This window comes from Dipodomys spectabilis, unplaced genomic scaffold (assembly GCF_019054845.1).
Source record: "Dipodomys spectabilis isolate Male_0828 unplaced genomic scaffold, ASM1905484v1 ptg000054l, whole genome shotgun sequence".
In the NCBI taxonomy this organism is placed as follows: domain Eukaryota; kingdom Metazoa; phylum Chordata; class Mammalia; order Rodentia; family Heteromyidae; genus Dipodomys; species Dipodomys spectabilis.
This window is the reverse complement of record NW_024870731.1, coordinates 13,663,012-13,684,346: the sequence shown is the minus strand read 5'-3', so window position 1 is coordinate 13,684,346 and position 21,335 is coordinate 13,663,012. Positions and strand designations below refer to the sequence as shown.

At 40.3% G+C, this 21,335-nt stretch overlaps 1 protein-coding gene across 1 annotated transcript in view; it reads left to right on the top strand.

Moving 5' to 3' along the window:
• The window catches only part of Efhb (EF-hand domain family member B), a 44,229-nt gene that overhangs the window by 2,211 nt on the left and 20,683 nt on the right, over window positions 1-21,335 (top strand). Inside the window, 7 exon segments of the mRNA XM_042679790.1 lie at window positions 5,257-5,319; window positions 6,540-6,683; window positions 10,482-10,662; window positions 13,963-14,073; window positions 19,026-19,155; window positions 19,545-19,628; window positions 20,446-20,513. Coding sequence (XP_042535724.1) covers window positions 5,257-5,319; window positions 6,540-6,683; window positions 10,482-10,662; window positions 13,963-14,073; window positions 19,026-19,155; window positions 19,545-19,628; window positions 20,446-20,513 — 781 coding nt within the window.

Genomic DNA, 21,335 nt, shown 5'->3' with positions numbered 1-21,335 from the left:
CGAGTTCAGGCCCCACGACTGGACTCCCTCCCCCCCCAAAAAAAAAAGAGTCTCAAGGATTTCTTCCTGAGTTGGCTTTGAATCCCCATCCTTGGATCTCAGCCTCCTGACTAGCTAGAATTACAGGTGAGAACCACTGGCACCTAGACAGATTTTTACTTTTTACTTAACAATGTCTGCTTTTTGTTCCTGTTTCTGGATTTGTCATGACTTCTAACCTGATTTTCAACACAGGTGGTTTTAAAATCTCTATTTCTCATACTCTGCTTTTTATTTTTTTATTTTTTAGGCAGGTCCTCCATAGTTCAGGCTAGCCTCAAATTTACTATCTAGCCAATGCTGGCCTTGAATTTGAAATACTTCTGCCTCATCCTTGAAGTCCTGATGTCATTATAGAGTTGAATCCCCTATATACTACTGTACTGAGCATTCTAAATGTGATGAGGATCTGGAAGAGAATAAGGAGAGAAATTTCTCAGCATTAAAATGTCTCTGATTGAGGCTGGGAATGTGGCTTAAGTGGTAGAGTGCTAGTCTTTTTTGTTTTTGTTTTTGTCAGTCGTGGGGCTTGAACTCTGGGCTTTGGCGCTGTCCTTGTGCTCTTCAGCTCAAGGTGAGCGCACTACAGCTTGAGCCACAGCACCTCTTCCAGAGTGCTAGTCTTGAGCAAAAGAAGTTCAGGACAGTGCCCAGGCCTGGAGTTCAAACTCCAGGACTGGTAGTAGTAGTAGTACTACTACTACTACTACTACCACTATAAAGTTAAATAGAACCAAGTAAAGATAGTACTTACAATGTTCGTACAATATAAAGCCATGAGGCTACATAGCTGAAAAATTATAGAGTACTTCCTTTCAAAGAACTGAACAGTCTAGAGATTTGGAGGGATACTTTGTGGAGGGGTGTACTAGTGCTTAAATTCATGGCCTTACATTCTCACTTTTTGTTGTTGTTAGTCCTGGGGCTTGAACTCAGGGCCATAGCACTGTCTCTAAATACTTTGCTCAAGGTTAGTACTCTACCACTTTGAGCCACATGTCCACGTCCATCATTTTTAGCAGATAATTGGAGATAAGACTTTCATGGACTTTCTAGCTGGTTTTCAACCACTCTCAGATCTTAGCCTCCTGAGTAGCCAGGATTATGGTCCAGCAGTACCCAGCTCACTTGGTTTTTTACTCAAAGCTGGCACTTTACCACATGAGGCACAATACTACTTCTAGCTTTTTGCTGACTAATTGAAGATAAGAATCTCATGAATTTGTATGCTTATGCTGGCTTTGAACTGTGATTTGTAGCTCTCAGCCTCCTAAGTAGCTAGGACTACAGGTGTGAACCACTAGTGTCAGGTGATATTTGGAAATTTTCACTCCTATTTCCTGCATGAAAAGCATAATATGTTTTTCTCTTGTTTATTTCTCCCTTTGTTATTCTGTTACACCAAAATCAATTTTTGCTAAAACTTTCACCTTGTTAAACTATTATTATGAGACTCCCTTGAAATGCCTTTTGTATGTAGCTCTCAAGGACCTGTGATTTTTCTTTTATTGTGAAAATACCGTACAAAGGGGTTACAATTACATGGGCAAGATAATGAGTACATTTCTTATCAAGCATTGTTGCTTCCTCCATTGTTTCCCCTTCCCATTCCTTCCCATATGCCCTCCAACTTCTCCCCCCACACCAAAGTTGTAAAGTTCATTTTCGACATAACGACTTGTACATCTCATTGTTGCAATGGGTCCACCTGTATCCCTATTTAAACCATTTGTTTTTTCCCTTCTCCTCCACAAATTATACCAACATCAAATACAGTGAAAGCAGAGGTTATACCATGGGGGAGGGACATACAAAGCAACAAAAAAATCATTTTATAAATATGTTAGGAACAATTGCATGAAAGAAAAAAAAACATTTGAATACTTATCTCAGGGTTCATTTCCCTAACATCACCTTATCTGACCTTTTCTGCTTGACTCAGACATATACTAGTTATTGCAAATAAGGGAAACCATGGGACCTATGTTTCTTTGGGCCTGGCTTACTTCACTTAATATATTTTTTTCCAAGCCTTTCCATTTTCTTTTTTTTTTTTTTTTTGGGTCTGGTCGTGGGGCCTGAACTCTGGGCCTGGGCGCTGTCCCTCAGCTCTTCAGCTCAAGGCTAGCGCTCTACCACTTGAGCCACAGCGCCACTTCCGGCTTTTTTCTTTTTGCTTATGTGGTGCTGAGGAATCGAACCCAGGACCTCAGGCATGCAAAGCAAGCGCTCTAGCACTGAGCCACCTTCCCAGCCCCTATGTGGAGTCTTTTGAGGAAACTCCATACTGTTTTCCAAAGTGGTTGAACAAGTTCACACTCCCAGGAACAATGTAGTAAGGTTCCCTTCTGTCCAAATCCCCTCCAGCATCTGTTGTTATTAGAGTTCTTGATTATAGTCATTCTAACTGGGGTGAGGTGGTATCTCAATGTTGTTTTGATTTGCATTTCTTTTATGGCTAGAGAGGTTGAGCATTTCTTCATGTGTCTATTGGCCAGCCTTCTTTCCTCTTCAGAAAAGTTTATCTTTAAGTTTTAGCCCACTTATTTATTGGGTAGTTGTTTCTTTGAAAATTTGTTGTTGGGGGATTTAATTTTTTGAGTTCCAGGTATATTTTAGATATTGTATGGCTAATGAAGATCTTCTCCCAATCCGTGGGCTTTCTATTGATCTTGCTAGCTATGTTCTTTGCCAGCAGAAGCTCTGCAATTTCATGCAATCCTATTTGTCCAACCTTTCTTTTGTGTTTCTGGGTCTCTATGAAGAAAATTTGGGCCTGTGCCAAGGAGACCTAGAGTTTCTTCTATTCCATCCTATAATGTTTTCAGAGTGTCCGCTTTCACTCTGAGGTCTTTGATCCATTTGGAGTTGATTCTGGTGCAGGGTGATATATAAGGATCTAGTTTTAGTTTTCTACAAGTAGTTAACCAATTTTGCTAGCACCATTTACTGAAGAGACTGTCTTTCTTTCATTCTATTTTTTAGCTCCCTTATCAAAGATTAGATGGCTATAGGTCTTCAGGTTCATTTCTGGGCTTTCAATTCTATTCCATTAGGACCTGTGATTTTTAATGGAAACCTGTGATATTTAAAATGAGGGAACCCACTCACCCCCTTAGCTGGTGACAGATTGGCGAGCCAGTCAAAAGGTGAATCGCAGAAGTTTGGATGGAATTTACAATCCAACTCATGAAAAGTGTCTAAAGTCCAACTTCTAATAACCCCAAGAGCGTTCTATCTGTGTGTGTATGTGTACATGTGCACGGATGTATACATGTGTGCACACATGCCAGTACTGGGGCCTGAACTCAGGGGCTGGATGCTGTCCTTGAGCTTTGCTGCTCAACACTAGAACTCTACCACCTGAGCCAAAGCTCTAGTTCTGGCTTTTTGGGTGATTAATTAGAGATAATAGTCTCACAACTTTCCTGCCAGGGCTGGCTTTGATCTGTGATCTTCAGATCTCAGCATCTTGAGTAGTTAGAATTACAGATCCAAGCCCCTGGTGCTCCATCCAAACAACATTCTTTCAAGATGCCAGGACATCATCTACAGAAAAGACAAAATTCAACTTAAAGGAAGATTCCCAAACAGTATCTTCATGTCTTCACATCCTTACTATGGCAACCTGCCAACTGATCTTTTTGCCAATTAAATTTTTACCTTCTAAATAAGATAGGAAAATGACTTCTCTTTGATAAAGCCAGTAAGACTAAAGAGATCAAAGCTGTTCATAGAAGAAATGAGCAGAATAGATGAGGAGACAGGAAATTTAAAATTAATAAATATTGAGAGCGCTAGGCCTAGACATTAAAACTAGTAAGCAAAAACTGGAAACCAGTCTTTGAGCCATTTTGCTCAAGGTTAGGGCTCTACCACTTGAGCCGAAGCTCCACTTTTGACATTTTTGCTAGTTAACGGGAGAGCAGAGTCTCAAGAACTTCCCTGCCTGGGCTGGCTTTGAATCTTAATCCTCATATGTCAGTCTTCTGAGATGCTAGGGTTACAGGTATGAGACATAGGCACCTTGCATTTAAAAATTTTTAATTTGGATTTATTTTTGTGTAATAGGGTTGAAGGAGGGAGAAATAGAGAAGAGAGAGAAACATTTTTCTGCTCCACACCCTGGAAATGGGAGTTAAACACAGCAGTAACTCTTTACTATGGATAAAATGACAGGAATTAAAAGGCTTGTCTGGCAAAGTTAAGTTCTAAAATCACTATTGATACTATGTCTTGGGTGGGCTTGCCCATGCTAAATCACTGTCTAGGGATTAGGGTGCACTCTTAGAGCTGAGAAAGTACAAAGGTTATTTTTGAGAACTACCATTTTGTCTTTATTCTTGTGTGTGTGTGTGTGTGTGTGTGTGTGTGTGTGTGTATTCGTGTACATATGCACAAGTACTAGGACTTGAACTCAGGGCCTCACACTAACTCTACTTTTTTGATCATGACTTAGATTCTACCACTTGATCCATGACTTCAGTCCACCATTTTGTAACTCTGATTTCTTGCATGGGGAATAGGAAATGTTCCTCTCTCTTGCTTTTTTTCTTTCTCTGTACATTTTTCCTGTTATACTAAAATAAATCCTTGCTAAAACTTCAAAAATTACAGGTGTTCTGCAATCGGATGAAACACTGATAGTGCTAGACTATAATTAAGTATATTTACAATTATATTAGAATATATGTGACATCTGATTAATTTGTGGTACTGGGTTTGAACTCAAGGCTTCATGCTTGCTAGGTAGGCACTCTTCTATTTGAACCATTCCCTTTTTCTTTCTTTCTTTCTTTCTTTCTTTCTTTCTTCCTTCCCTCCCTCCCTCCCTCCCTCCCTCCCTCCCTCCCTCCCTCCCTTCCTTCCTTCCTTCCTTCCTTCCTAACTTCCGTCCTGGGGCTTGAATACAGGGCCTGGGCACTGTCCCTAAGCATCTTTCTTGATCAAGAATAGCACTCTACCACTTCAGCCACAGAGCCACTTCTGGCTTTTTCTGCTTATGTGCTACTAAGGAATGGAACCCAGGGCTTTATGCATGCAAGGCAAGCACTCTACCACTAAGCCACATTCCCAGCCCCATAACATTTAATATTATTAGTAGTAGTAATAGCAGCAGTAGTAGTAGCAGTCAAGGAACTTTGTAGCATCAAAGGCACAGATCAAATTTTCGTTTTTTATTCTGACTATAATCAAGTTACTTTTTTTTCCCTTTAGGCAGGAAAAGTTAAACCAGTTGGATACAGAGTTGCAACTTGTCTGACTGAAAAACTTCCTAGGGTAAGCACTTCCAATATCTTTATATGTTGTTGTTGGTGTTGTTGTTGTTGGTGGTGGTGTGTGTGTGTGTTTGTGTGTATATGTGTTAGTTCTGGGGCTTGAATTCAGGGCCTGGATGCTGTTCCTGAGTTTTTTTTTGCTCAAGAGTAGTGTTCTTTCACTTGAGCCACAGTTCCACTGCGGGGGGGGGGGGGGGGGTCCAGTCGTGGGGCTTAAAATCTGGGCCTGGGTGCTGTCCCTCAGCTCTTCAACTCAAGGCTAGCGTTCTACCACTTGAGCCACAGTGCCAATTCCAGCTTTTTTCTTTTTTGCTTATGTGGTGCTGAGGAATTGAACACAGGGCCTCCTGCATGCAAGGCAAGCGCTCTACCACTGAGCCACCTTCCCAGCCCTGTATATAATTTTTTTGTATGTGGTTAATTGGAGACAAATCTCATGGACTTTCCTGCCTGGGCTGGACCTTGATCCTCAGATCTCAGAGTAGCCAGAATTAGACAGGTGTGAGCCACAGGAGCCTGGCTTTATTTTTATCTTGAACATTATTTTTATCTTGAACTCTATTTTTATCTTGAACATTAGGAGACAGACAATTCTATGTTTCTTAGGAGAGTGGATTTATAATTTTAATGTACAATGAGGTCTTCTATTAATTTTGTCCAAGAAAGTGAATATTCTCAGTTTACAATTTTAGTGCTACAAAACCTTCTAGGTATTTAATATTGGTAAAGATCATAATATGTATTACTGTTATTAGTAATAGTTCCTTCCTTTCCTCCCCTCCCTCCCTCGTTCCCTCCCTCCCTCGCTCCTGTCCCGTAGCCTTTTCCACTCAATGTTGGCACTCTCCCGCTTGAGCCACTGCTCCAATTCTAACTTTTTTGGGGTTAACCAGAGATAACAATTTCCCAACTTTTCTACTTCAGCTGGTTTTGCACTTTGATCCTCAGATCTCAGCCTCCTGAGCAGCAAGGATTACAGGCATGTTCCATCTGTACCTGGCTATTAGTAATGATTTCTAACCTGGGTACTTACTAGCTACTTTCTTAGTATAGCTTTTCAATATATATTATTTCCATAAGTAAACACATTATTTGAGGCTATTGTTAGTACCCCCATTCCCTTACTGAACGTATGAAAGGAAGAGTGTTATTGATTGGAAAAGTTCGGCTAACATTTTAAAACTTGTACTTAGTTTTATTTTCTTGTCTGCTTCTTTGTAGCTGATTACTCCACCTGAGGCAAAAAAGTACTTCAACTTCAGATATCCACCTCCTGGAGAAGAAAGAATATTCTATGGCAGAGCAAATGATCCCCAAGTTGCACCATATTTGACCCATGGGATAAGTTCTAAAAGTTCAATATCGGTAATTCCTCACCCTCTACATTAGTAATTGACCATGGTGAAAATGTATCAATAAAGTCAATGAAATTTATCAATGCTGATCTCCTTTCTAACTTCTTCAACCTGTCCTCTAAAACACTAATGTTAGACAGTGAAAAAAAATCCAAGCAGCAGGCAAGAGAGTGTAGACAAATGGTCACACCACAAGCAATTGTCCCTTTAGATGATGAAAGGCCAGTTGCAGTCTATTAATTAATGTTAAATAGAAAGGCTGGCAGGCTTTGCAGGGAATAGACAGTCTTTTTTTTTTCTTTTGTCGGTCGTGGGGCTTGAACCCTGGGCTTGGGTGCTATCCCTGCGCTCTTCAGCTCAAGGCGAGCGCTCTACCACTTGAGCCACAGCACCACTTCTGGTTTTCTAGTGGTTTATTGGAGATAAGAGTCTCACGGACTTTCCTGCCTGGGCTGGCTCTGAACTGTGATCTTCAGATCTCAGCCTCCTGAGTAGCTAGGATTACAGGCGTGAGCCACTGGCACCCAGCAGAATAGACAGTCTTGAAAACCACTTCTTGTCTTCTGGAGGTTCTGACAGGCGCTGTGAGTGTAGTCTGAGTCAGAATGTTACCACCGGTTGATTGAATGGATAGTCTTAGATTCAGAAGATTTGGTCTATCCACTTTGAAGAGAACTTGTAGAAATTGGTTCTTGTACTTTTCATTCCCACGTCTAGTGACCTATTTTGGTCACATACCTTGGAAACTGTCTTTATAAGCTGTTTAATTCTATTGAAGCTTTGTTGCCATTGTTTAAGTACTGAGGATTGAATTCGGTATTTCACATTCTTGCTTGTCTTTTTCCACTCAACGAAGGCTGGTGCTCCATTTCATGAATGACTCGACTACTTCATGCTTATTGTTGCTGGTTGATTAAAGATAAAGAATCTCACTGACTTTTCTGCCTGGGCTGACTTCAAATTGAGATTCCCAGATCTCAGCCTCCTTAGTAGTTAGGATTACAGGTGTGAGCAACCAGACCCTCGGCTTTGCAAGTTCTTGTTGAAGCATGCTTTGTAGTACCAATTGTTCATTTGAAGATGAGCTAAGCCAATGACGGTGAAATATTTTTCTGTAATCATACATGCTCCTTTTACTAGGTTTTCCTAGGGCTTTAGTTTTCAGATTTATGCTATTTTTGTTTGTTTGTTAGTCTGATACATCTGTGCACTTTGTGACTTTCTTTTTTTTTTTTCTTTTCTTTCTTTTTTTTTTTCTTTTCTTTTGGTCATGGGGCTTGAACTCTGGGCCTGGGCACTGTCCCTGAGCTCTTTAGCTCAAGGCGAATGCTCTACCACTTGAGTCACGGTGCCACTTCTGATTTTCTGGTGGTTAATTGGAGATGAGAGCCTCATGGACTTTCCTGCTGGAGCTGGCTTTGAACCACGATCATTAGCTCTTAGCTTCCTGAATACTGAGGATGAACCGCTGGCACCTGCTCTTTTTTTTTGCCAGTTCTGGGGCTTGGATTCTGGATCCCTGAGCTTTTGTACTTAAGGCTAGCACTCTACCATTTGAGCCACAGTTCCATTTCCAGCTTTTGTGTGTGTGTGTGTGTGTGTGTGTGTGTGTGTGTGTAGTTAATTGGAGATAATCTCCTAGACTTTCCTACGTGGGCTGTTTTCAAACTGTGATCCTCAAATCAGCCTTCTGAGTAATGAGGACTACAGGAGAGTCATTTGCACCCAGCTCTATGACTTAATTTTTTCTTTTAATCCTTTATTTATTTATTTATTTTTAATTTTTGTCTATTATGGGGCTTGAACTCAGGGCCTAGGTACTGTCTCAGAGCTTTTTTTCTCAAGGCTAGCGCTTTACCACTTTGAGCTACAGCACCACTTTTTACATTTTTGCTAGTTAATTGGAGAGCATAATCTCAAGGACTTTCCTACCTGGGCTACCTTTGAACCTGAATCCTTAGACCTCAGCCTTTTGAGCAGCTAGGATTACAGTTATGAGCCACTGGTGCCTGGCATTTTATAAAAATTTTATTAGCATATATTAGTTGTAGGAAGGGGAATTTTTACTGTGACATTTCCATAATACATACAATGTACTCTGATCCATTTCCCTTCCCCTCTGTTTCTCTCATTCATTCCCCCATCCTAAAACAACTTCAACAGATGTTTGTTTTCTTCCTTTCTTTCCTCTCCCTCCTTCCCAGTCTTTTTTCTTTCTTCCTTTTCCCCTTCCTTCCTCCTTTTTTCCTTCCTTCCTTCTTTTTCTTCCTTCATTTTCTCCTCCTCCTCCTCCTCCTCCTCCTTCTTCTTCCCAATCTTGGGGCTTGATCTCAGGGCCTGGGCACTGTCCCTGAGCCTCTATGTGCTGAGGCTAGCACTCTACCACTTGAGCCATAGCCTCACTTCCAGCATTTTCTGTTCCTCTGGTACTGAGGAATCGAACCCAGGGCTTTATGCATATTAGCCAAGCACTCTGCCACTAAGCAACATTCCTAGCCCCAAGCACAATATTTTTTTTAAATTTTATATTTATTTCAACTTGTACACAGGAGCTGACATTCAATACATTAGTGCATGAGTACAATGGATTTTGATCATTGTCATCTCTTTCATAATTTCCCCAACCCTCTCAATCCCACCTTTTCCTCAAGTTTCTTCATTTGGTAGAATATGCTTAAGTCATATAACTGCATTTTCTCCCACTTTATTGCTTCATTTATCTATTTCTCCCCATCTTGATCCCAGCCCTACCTCTGAGTACCTGGTTCCTTGTGTTTATTTTATTGGAATGTGAGTTAGCTTTTCTAAGGAATTACATCATTTGAATTCCTCCCCAAGTCAACCAAATTTCAGTCCATATCTATTGTATACTTGAAATCCACCCAAGTGTGTATGTTGTATCGTTATAGATTATGTCTAACTTCCTGGGCTTGACTTTCTTCTCTTAGTTCACTTAGCATAATTTTTCCCCAGTTCCTTCCCTTTCTTTGCAATTGATAGAATATCATTCTAATGGATGAGTAAAATTCAACTGCCAAGCACAATATTTTTAATAAAATAAAATTTAAAAAGAAAGGAAGAGAGCTGGGAATGTGGCTTAATGGTAGAGTGCTTGCCTAGCCTGCATGAAGCCCTGGGTTCAATTCCTCAGTACCACATACACAGAAAAAGCTGGATGAAGGGCTGTGGCTTAAGTGGTAGAGTGCTAGCCTTGAGCAAAAAAAGCTCAGGGACAGCGCCTAGGCCCTCAATTCAAGCCACAGGACTGGCAAAAACAACAACAACAACAACAACAATAACAACAACAACAAAACAGCATTGTGCTTGAACTCGGTTGAACTCGGGGCTTCATATTCTTGCTTTAGCTTTTTTCACTCAAGGCTGTCACAAGGTGGGTACCAGTTGAGCCACATCTTCACTTCTAACATTTTGCTGGACAATTAGAGATATGAATCTCATGAATTTGTCTGCGTAGGCTGGCTTTCAACCAGGATCCTCAGATCTCAGCCTTCGACGTAACTTGAATTACAGATGTGACCCAAAGGCTCCCAGTGTTTTTTGTTCTTCTTTTTCCACATATTCATGCAAAGTATTTGCTAACTTCTCTATTAATCCACTTCTCTGTTAACCCTCCTGCCTTTTGCTGGTACCCTTCCACACACTCTTTATTATCCTTCATTATTTTTTCAGTATATATTAATTATGCAAAAGGTTCAACATGGTAATTCACACGTGTGTATATTATAGTTTACTCAGATTAACCTGAATTGACCTCTCTTTCCTGGTCCCCCTTGTGTGATTTCTTTAGGCACGCACATTGATAAACCCACAGCCCATCAGCAGATTTCAACAGCTAATTAAAGATAAAAAAGAATCCCTGTATCTTAGCAATCAACGAGCACCATTAGGAAGATCTCAAGATCAAACACCAGGATTACCTAAAGGACTGGATATACTCAATACAACATTTGGGACAGCAGTCATCAAAGGTAGTAAAAAATAAATAAGGAATGAGAAGAGGTTGTAAAGAAGTCCTCATGGGAAATTGAATATATTTGGGGATGGGATAAATAATTATTCAAGAATGGACAATGGAATCGTAATGAATAGGCTACCTTCTGAACCCAAATCCTTTCTGTTATGGGTATGAAGACAGTAAAAATACAGGTTTTAGAATGAAGGTGTGGGTTGAAGACATGATGTAATAATAGGAAAGAGGCAGAAAAGTTGGCAGAAAAGCTGTGACATCTGCAGTCTTCCTTCTGGATAATCATGGGTGTGTTTATTTCCTTCAATGCCTCTGATGTGTTCATGACTCTTATCTTTTTATGAGTCATGAGACAAACAAGTTTGCAAATGCTGCATATCAACCTTCAGATTCATGATGCATACTTGCATACTAACCCACAAGAAAGGGAATTTCTTGATCTATATTGTTATGTTGAAAAAGAAAAATGAAGGGCTGAGAATGTGGCTTAGTGGTAGAGTGCTTGCCTAGCATGCATGAAGCCCTAGGTTCGATTCCTCAGTACCACATAAACAGAAAAAAAACTGGAAGTGGTGCTATGGCTCATGTAGTAGAGTGCTAACTTTGAGCAAAAGAAGCTCAAAAATAATGCCCAGGCCCTGAGTTTAAGTCCTAGGACTGGAAAAAAAAAGATAATGAAATAGTAAAGGAAGCTATGTTTAAAAAATAGTACTTAATGTAGAACACTGGTAGCTCATGTCTATAATCTCTTAGACAGACCTGAGGATGGAGATTTGTCTTTTCTCAAATTAACCAGCAAAAAAGCTGGAAGTGGAGGTGTGGCTCAAGTGGTAGAGCACTAAGTTTGAGCAAAAAAGCCAAGCAAGAGCTTACGGCCCTGAGTTCAAGCTGCAGGGCCAACAAAAAACAAAGAAATTAGGTAAACCAATAAAAACAAGATAATGCATTATACACAAAACTGAGGACCACCAGTAGTGAGGAAGCACCTATTCAACAAGCATTTAGGTTTGGAGCCAGTAGCAGAAAGAATTCTGATTCTAGGGTTTTTTTCTTCTATTTTTTTTTTTTTTTGGTTCCAGTCGTGGGCCTGAACTCTGGGCCTGGGCGCTGTCCCTCAGCTCTTCAGCTCAAGGCTAGCGCTCTACCACTTGAGCCACAGCACCACTTCCAGCTTTTTTCTTTTTGCTTATGTGGTGCAGAGGAATCGAACTCAGGGCCTCTGGCATGCAAGGCAAGCGCTCTACCACTGAGCCACCTTCCCAGCCCCCTCTTCTGACTATTTTGAGGACGGATTCAGATCAAAACAAGCTCAAGGCATGTGGCTCACATATAAATTTTTTTTTGGGGGGGGGTCATGGGGCTTGAAGTCTGGGCCTGGACCCTGTCCCTGAGCTCTTCAGCTCAAGGCTAGCACCTCTACGACTTGAGCTACAGCATCACTTCTGGTTTTCTAGTAGTTAATTGTAAATAAGAGTCTCACGGACTTTTCTGCCCAGCCTGGCTTTGAACCACGATCCTCAGATCTCAGCCTCCTGAGTAGCTAGGATTACAGGCGTGAGCCAATGGTGCCCAGCAATTTTTTTTTTGTTGTTGTTGGTCGTGGGGCTTAAAGGCTCATATATAATTTTTACAGCTGGTAAAATTATAACATAGCATACTTCATAGACTACCAAGGGTTCTAAATTGTAATTCAGATGTCCTTGGATCATCCTGAAAGGTTGGAAACTAATAACCCAAATTGCCTAGAAGGCTTAGTACTGGCAATTTAACTAGGCTTAGAACTTGGCTCAGGGAAGCTTTAATGGTTAACTATTAACAAAGTTCTGTTATTATTGTTATTATTATTATTTGTGGCTGTCCTGGGGGTTGAATTCAAAGCCTGTGTACAGTCCCTTAGCTTCATTTCAGTCACATCCTCACTTCAGGCTTTTTGGAGGTTGTTTTGTTTCTTTTTTTGTTTATTTGTTTTTTATTTTTTGTTTTGTTTTTGCCAGTCCTGGGGCTTGAATTCAGGGCACTGTGCTTCTTTTGCTCAAGGATAGCACTCTACCACTTGAGCCACAGCGCCACTTCTGGCTTTTTCTATTTATGTGGTACTAAGAAATTGAACCCAGGGCAATGCTAGGCAAGCACCCTACCACTAAGACACATTCCCAGTCCTTGACAGATAATTGGAGGTAAGACTTTCCTGCCCAGGCTGGCTTTGAACTATGACCCTTAGATCTCCGTCTGCTGAGTAGCTAGGATTACAGACATGGCCACTGATGCCAGGTCAGAATTCTAATTTCTTCAGAAACTTTGGGAGTGAGTGAGGTCAAGGAGAACTTTCTAGCAAAGTAACACTTAAAACTATGTTTTGTATTGATAAATCTTTTTTCCCCCTTGGGGGGACTGGAAAGTGGACATAGGGGAGACATAAGATCCCCTTAAATAAATAGAAGTTCCTTTCTATTTTCCTTTTTCCTCCAATTATAATTTTTATATTAAAAAAATTCTTTGGCTCCTTTTTCTCTTCTTTTTTTATTTTTGCAACTATTTTTATTCTCTGTTACCTTTTTCTCTGTCAGTTTTTTTTTGTGTTTTTGTTTTTATTTTTGTTTTCTTGTTTTGTCTTTTTTCTACAACCCTGATTGATTTTTTTCTTCTTCATTGCTGTTCTGTTCACAACTGGATACACAGCCTACGGTGATCACTAGGCTTTCTCCTTAACTGTGTATATACTTAATTCAGAGTATAAATTGATTACCCAGGTCTCTACTGCACAATCTTAGTATTTTTTAATTTTAGTATTATTACTTCATACATATATAATTGTTCTAATTTTTATTTTATATACTTTTTTTCTCTTTTCCTTTTTTAATTTTTTTCTCTTTTTCTTACTTAGAATTTAGGTCTTAGGGGGCTGGGAAGGTGGCTCAGTGGTAGAGCGCTTGCCTTGCATGCCTGAGGCCCTGGGTTCGATTCCTCAGCACCACATAAGCAAAAAGAAAAAAGCCGGAAGTAGCGCTGTGGCTTAAGTGGTAGAGCGCTAGCCTTGAGCTGAAGAGCTGAGGGACAGCGCCCAGGCCCAGAGTTCAGACCCCACGACCGGACCCAAAAAAAAAAATAAAAATGAATTTAGGTCTTAGTTTTCTTCCCTCTGTTCCTTTCCTTGGCTACATCCTTCTACTCTGATAAATCTTTATTCATGCAGGCTAATGAAATCTGTATGCCTTGTGTGTCGTTTGTCCTAGTCAATTTAAGTACATTAGAAGTAGATGAAAGAAAATCTTAAAACTGATTTCTTTGATTCTTCCTTCAGATTTCTCTGCTAGAGAAGTAGTGAACCCACCCAAATCCCATGAAGAAGTGCTTAAAGAAGGAAATGAGGGACATGATTTGTATGTTGTGACTCACAATGATTATTATGCCGGTAAGTCTCTTCCAATGCAAAATGGGCCTAAAGATATGGAACCCTGAGGTTTGTGAAGAGGAGGAAGGACATGAGGTATACAAAATTAAAGTGATCAGTGAATGGGCTGGGAAGGTGGCTTAGTGGTAGAGTGCTCGCCTAACACGCATGAAGCCCTGGGTTCCATTCCTCAGTACCACATACACAGAAAAAGCCGGAAGTGGTGCTGTGGCTTGAGTGGTAGAATGCTAGTCTGGAGTAAAAAAGCTCAGGGACAGTGTCTAGGTCCTGAGTTCAAGCCCCAGGACTGACAAAAAAAAAAGTGATCAGTGCATTGTAATTTATTATTACCATAATAATAACAAATGGAAAATTATTATTTGTAATAAATTATTTTTATGATATATTTGCTGGTAGCTGGAACACAGGTGTATTTTGCATAGAAATATATGTAATAAAATGAAAAAGCAGTTAAGAAGGACAAAGTTTATGTTTTTTGTTTTTTTTTTTGCCAGTCCTGGGGCTTGAACTCAGGATCTGGGAACTGTCCTGAGCTTCTTTTGCTAGCACTCTATCACTTGAGCCACAGCACCCCTTCTGGCCCTTTTTGTGTATGTGGTATTGAAGAATTGAATCCAGGGCTTCATGCATGCTAGGCAAGCACTCTACCACTAAGCCACATTCCCAGCCCCTGGTATTTTTTTTTTCTTTAGTGATTTTTTTGGTTGCAAAATTATGGCTCTTATTCAAATATCAGGCTTACTCTTTCATTACTATTTTGTTGAAACAAGGTCTTTCTATGTTGCTCAGTCTGGTCTTGAACTCCTGCCTGTGACTCTTTAGGTGTGCGGACCACAGGTTTGTACCACCACACTGAGCTAAAAGTCAGACTTGTTGAAAAAAAAAAAGAGGCTGAAAAAAAGTCAGACTCACTTTAAGTGCTGCTTCTTCTTCTTCTTCTTTTTTTTTTTTGTTTTTGGTCAGTCATGGGGCTTGAACTCTGGGCCTGGGTGCTGTTCCTCAGCTCTTCAGCTCAAGGCAAGGGCTCTACCACCTGAACCATAGTGCCACTTTTGGTTTTCTGGTGGTTAATTGGAAATAAGAGTCTCAGAGACTTTCCTGCTCAGGCTGGGTTTGAGCCACGATCCTCAGTTCTCGGCCTCCTGAGTAGCTAAGATTCCAGGAGTAAGCCACCAGCGCCCAGCTGTCTTCATTTTAGTACTAAGTTTTTAATCAGATTGGCTAGGTTCAAATATTAGCTCATCTATTTACTGTTTTTTTTTTTAGAAATTGAGCCCTTTTTAAAACCCGATCATCATCTCTTCTTATAACAATAGAGAATTAAGTGACATGTTAAATGCCTAAGTGCCTGAAAAATGGAAAATGTTCATGAATATTTATTTGCTTGTTTGTTTATTTATTTGCTAGTCCTGGGGCTTTAACTCAGGGCCTGGACACTGTCCCAGAATGTTTGTGCTCAAGACTCTATCACTTGAGCCACAGCTCCACTTCTGGCTTTTTGATATTTAAATAGAAGTAAAAGTGTCACAGCCTTTACTGTTCAGGCTGGCTTTGGACTGTGATCCTCATATTTCAGCCTCCTGAGTAGCTAGGATTACAGGCCTGAGCCACTGTGCCTGGCTCACAGTTATTAATTATTCTTATCAAGCGTTCGCACCTAACCTAATCTGTCATATTACTAGATTATATAGGCATGGATTAGATTTGTAGTGCTATAACATGCAAATTACTTGGTAATATGTTTTTGCTACATACTATTAATGTAAAGGGAATTGATGGTTAGACCCTGACACATGTCACAAGAAAGCCCCATCTGGAGTCTGCCCACGATCCCTTTCAAAGCTAGTCTCTTCTGGTTCCATGCACTCCTTAATGTGTTCCCGGTCCTGAGATAGTCTCTCTGTCCCATTCAGGCTGGCGCTGTTTCTCCCCACATGGACACCATATTCCTTCTCCTGCCTTGACTTCTTCCCGTATCTCTGTCCTCTGCTTCTGTAAGGCTCCTCCCTTCTTTCTTTCCATCATCCTTCCCTCCCTCATTGTTTGTAAAAATGTTTGATTTATGTAAAGTCAAAATGGGGTTCCTCCAGTGTTGGGATTATAGGTCCTGTGCTCTCTTCCCCTTGAGCCATAGCTTCAGTTTTGGCTTTTTGCTGGTTAATTGGAGAAAAAAGTAGCAATAGACTTTCCTGCCTGGGCTGGTTTTGAACCAGGATCCTCAGATTTCAGCCTCTTGAGTAGCTTGAATTAAGTCATGAGTCACCAGTGCCCAATAATGTATGAACTTTGTGGGTTTTGTTGTTGTTGTTGTTGTTTTGTTTTTTTTCCTATGCTGGGGATTGAACTCAGAACCTTGGAATTGTAGGCAAGTGCTCTATCATTGGCTATATCCCCAGCCTTTATATATGTATTTAAGATATACATATATATGTATATATTATATTTGTTATTTATATAATATATTGTATATATAGGATATGTATGTATACACATGCAGGCACACATAAATGCATATACACATGTATTCTTTTTTCTTCCACTTGTTGCTTTTTGTCTTATGAAATATTTTTGGCAGTTTATTCTTGTTGGTATTGTATCATACTTTTCACTATTACAAAAATGCACTGTTAAATACACTTTTGAATGTGCTCTGCTATGAACTTGGAATATATTGCTAGATTTCTAAACATTTGAAAATTTTCACTGAGACAAATTATTTTCCTGAATAACTAACTGCTTCACTTTGCTCTCAGACTCAGCAACCTATGAGAATCTCCATTCCCCCCTTCCCCCCTCTCCCCCCCGCCCCCAGGCAGCCCTGAGTGATCTTAGCTGATCTTCATTTTTGCTTAACTGGGACACAGTTTTTGATTTCTTATTGCTGTTTTTATGTGAAACGGACCTATTCAGAGATGCTCAGTGTCCTTCATTTCTTACCATCTTAGTTGTTTTCTAGCTTCACTCATACTTTCTTTTTTTTGTCGGTAGTGGGGTCTGAACTCTGGGCCTGTCTCTCAACTCTTCTGCTCATGGCTAGCGCTCCACCACTTGAGCCACAGCACCATTTCTGGCCTGTCCTGCTTATGTGGTACTGAGAAATTGAACCAGGACCTCATGCGCGCAAGGCAAGCACTCTTCCACTGAGCCACCTTCCCAGCCCCATACTTTCTTATTTTGCAATTGAAAACATTAATTCAGGACTTGAAAAAAAAGAAAGCTACAATATTAGATATTTAAAGAAAACACTGGGCTGGGAATGAGCTTAGTGGTAGAGTGCTTGCTAAGCATGCATGAAGCCCTGCGTTAGATTGCTCAGTACCATACAAACAGAAAAAGCTGGAAGTGGTGCTGTGGCTCAAAGTGGTAGAGCACTAGCCTTGAACAAAAAAAGCTCAGGGACAGTGCCCAGGTCCTGAGTTCAAGCCCCAGTACTGGCAAAAAAAAAAAAACAAAAACCAAGTTGTTCCATTACATGAAGGCACAAAGCCTAGATGCATTTGATCATACAAAATTATATTTATCAAAATAAACTCCAGAAGATGGAAGGAGGAGGCTTTTTTTCTCTTTTGCTATTTTTGTTTTCTTTTTGTCTAGTTTGTTTGCCTATATGTCTTTGAGAGGGTATGGGGAGGTACAGAAATGGAGGTATAAGGGGTGAGCAAATGCGCCAGTGGTCCTCACCAGACACTAACTTGAAAATGAACTATACAACCTGTGAGTGGGATTGGAGAGAAAAGATGTGAGAGGGAAGGGGTGACACTGTCTGAAGAGAAATTTATTTTTACCTGATTTGTGTAACTGTAAACCCTCTGTACATCATCTTTATAACAACAATAACAAATTTTAAAAAGTTGTTCTGCTCATTTTTTTTTGCAATTTTTATCTTAAAATATTTTTATTGTTAATATAAAGGTGATGTACAAAGGGGTTACAGTTACATAAGTCAGGTAAAGAGTATATTTCTTTTGGGACAATGTCTCCCCTTTCCTTGCTTATTTCTGTTTTCTTTTCTCCCTCTTTTTTTTTTCTCTTTTTCTTTTCTTTTTGTCGGTCTTGAGGCTTGAACTCTGGGCCTGGGCGCTGTCCCTCAGCTCTTCAGCTCAAGGCTAGCGCTCTACCACTTTGAGTCACAGTCCCGCTTCTGGTTTTCTGGTGGTTAATTGGAGATAAGAGTCTCACAGACTTTCCTGCCCAGGCTGGCTCTGAACAGTGATCCTCAGATCTCAGCCTCCTGAGTAGCTAAGGTTACAGGTTTGAGCCACCAATGCCCACCCAACACTTTTTTTCCCCTACTTCTGGGGCTTGAACTCAGGGCCTTGGCACTGTCACTTAGCTAATTTCTTTCTTTCTTTGTTCCTTTGGTTTCTCTCTCTCTCTCTCTCTCTCTCTCTTCCATTCTTTTCTTTCTTTCCCATCCTGGGGCTTGGACTCAGGCCTGGGAACTGTCCCTGAGCTTCTTTTGCTCAAGGCTAGCACTCAAGGCTGGCATTTGAGTTACAGCACTACTTCTGGCTTTTTCTGTGTATGTGGTACTGAGGAATGGAACCCAGGGCTTCATGCATGCTAGGCAAGCGCTCTAACACTGAGTTACTTCCCATCCCTCCTAAGTGTTTTATTGACTAATGTTATTTTTGTAAATGGTTATTGTTTTCATAATTTATTTTTTCTGCTAGGTAGTTATTATTAGTTTTTGGTGCTGTCTATGGGGTTTCCTACAGATAGCCTTCTTTATTAACATAAAGATTCTTGTACATTCTGTCATATCTCACCCGTCTCTGGCTCACGTTGGAGGAATTGCTTCTGTCATCGTTAGCTAGATCTGCATCATTCCCTGCACTGTTTCAAGTTTGTTCCTTGTCCCCAGCTTGTCCTCAATGTCTATGAGAATGTAATGTGCTTCTTACAAGATAAGGTTATTTGTGTCTTGAGTCATTCCTCCTCCTCCCTTCCAGGAGAAGCCAAGAACCGGAAATATAACACATCAAGTTTCCAAAAGTCCAACTTATTTGGAGTCCCAACACCACATTATAATAATGGGAAAAACATGGCAAAAAGTTTATATTGGCTCCATGAACTACAAATGTAAGTTTCCTTGTGTTTTCTCCAGGATTTAAATACATGTTTTCTTTAAAATACCACATCAATATGATTGAAATGTACATTTATCTTTAAGTAGTTGTCCAAAAGAGCTATCATTTTGCTCAAGGTTACAGCACCACTTCCGGCTTTTTCTCTGTATGAGGAATGGAATCCAGGGCTTCGTGTATGCTAGGCAAGCACTCTACCACTAAACCACATTCCCAGCTCTATATTTTTATTATAGAGAATAAATAGCAGGAAAATAAATGCATAAAACCTTTTTTAACCATGGAATTTATTTTGAAACTAAATCTGTTCACTGAAGGTGTGGTGATGCTAACATTACTGTACACTTTGCAGACAAGATAGCTGACAATTTTTAAATCTTGTAGGAAAAAAGGAAGTAAAATTGTATCCAAGAGAGTAGATGATTTCAATGAAAAGTTTCAACATAAACTTGGAAGAGTTTTAGATCCGTAAGTAAATGATTAACTTATTATTGGTAGTGTTTCTGCATGGAATTAAAAAAGTACTCTTAAGGTGAATATTGGTTTGTGTTCCATTAGATATTTATATCTATTAAGTAAAAAATATCTATGTCCGTAGATATATTTTGCTGTTATCAATGGAATTCTGTTTACGTTTATAGCCTTTGGGATTCCAGGAGAGCAAAGAGCTCTTAAGGGTGGACCAGATATTTGGAGATGTGGGAGGGAGTATTTTGCATGAAGCCTTATTTCTAGAATGCCAGAAATATAATTCAGCTTTAAATGCTTCTCTGTCTCTGTTTATATTTTGGTAATTTTGCTCTGATTTTTTTTTGAGGGGGGTAGGTTAGTAAGAGGCAGCTGCTGTTAATACAATATCCAGCTGTTGTTAATGCAAGTAGATGGTTAGACTAAAAAAGATCTTTGAAGATCTTACGATTGATCCTTACAGTTTATTTATAAGAGAAAGTTTAGGGCTGAGGGCTGGTGGCTCAGGCTTGTCACCCAGCTACTCAGGAGGCTGAGATATTAGGATTATGGTTCAAAGACAGCCTGAGCAGAAAAGTCAGTGGGACTCTCGAACTAACCATCAAAAAAGCCAGAAGCAGATCTGTGGCTCAAGTGCTAGAGTGTTAGCATTGAGCAAAAAAGCTGGGGGGTGGGAGGGTGTGGGGCAGTAAGGGGAGAAGAGGGAGAGGAGAGGAGAGAAACATAGGTTGCTAAAAAGATGTGGAGAAATATACTTTAAATGCCAGAGAGGACATTTGCTTGGTGCTTTAACTAAAGGATTCATTTTCTTCTATAGCGTTGCAGATACAATGAATATCCCCCCAGGCTACACCTTTGGAGGCTGCCTCCATCCTGAGATATATGGTAAAAACAGAAGCTCTCCTTCAACAAACTTCATCAAAGCCAGCACTCAGACTCAGGCCTGTAATCCTAGCTTCTCAGGAGGCTGAGATCTGAGGATTATGATTTAGAGGCAGCCCTGGGAGGGAAGTCCATGAGACTCTTACCTCCAATTAACCAGAAAAAGCTGGAAGTGGGGCTGTGACTCAAGTAGTAGAGCACTATTCTTAAGCACCAACGCTCAGAGACAGTGCCCGGGTCCTAAGTTCAAGCCCTGGGAAATAAATAAAGGTAGGTAGGAAGGAAGGAAGTCCATAAAGTTACTCAGTCAAGCTCACAGGCTTTTAATTTATGATTTTAGCAGGGTAGTAGTAGCTCATGCCTGTAATCCTGGCTACTCAGGAGGCTGAGATCTGAGGATCAAGGCTCAAAACCAGCCTGGGGAGGAAAGTCGGTGAGACTCTTATCTCCAATAAACCACCAGAGAACCAGAAGTGGTCCTGTGGCTCAAGTGGTAGAGCGCTAGCCTTGAGCTGAAGGACTGAGGCACAGTGCCCAGGCCCAGAGTTCAAGCCCCACAATCCATACAACCCCCCCCCCTAAAAAAACCCCAAAAAACCCAAAACAGAAAAACAAAAATCTGATTTTAAAGGTGTAAAAGAGTTACATTAATAAAAAAATATGTACTATCAGAGGGATTTGTTTTCACATTATGTTGAAACTAAGTACAGTTTAAAGGCTTTGTAATGAATATCTCAAGTGTAGTTAAGTCTTAAACTTGATTTAGAAAATAAATACAGCCTTATTACACAGACAATGTGAAATGAAGCAGATTTTTAATTAATT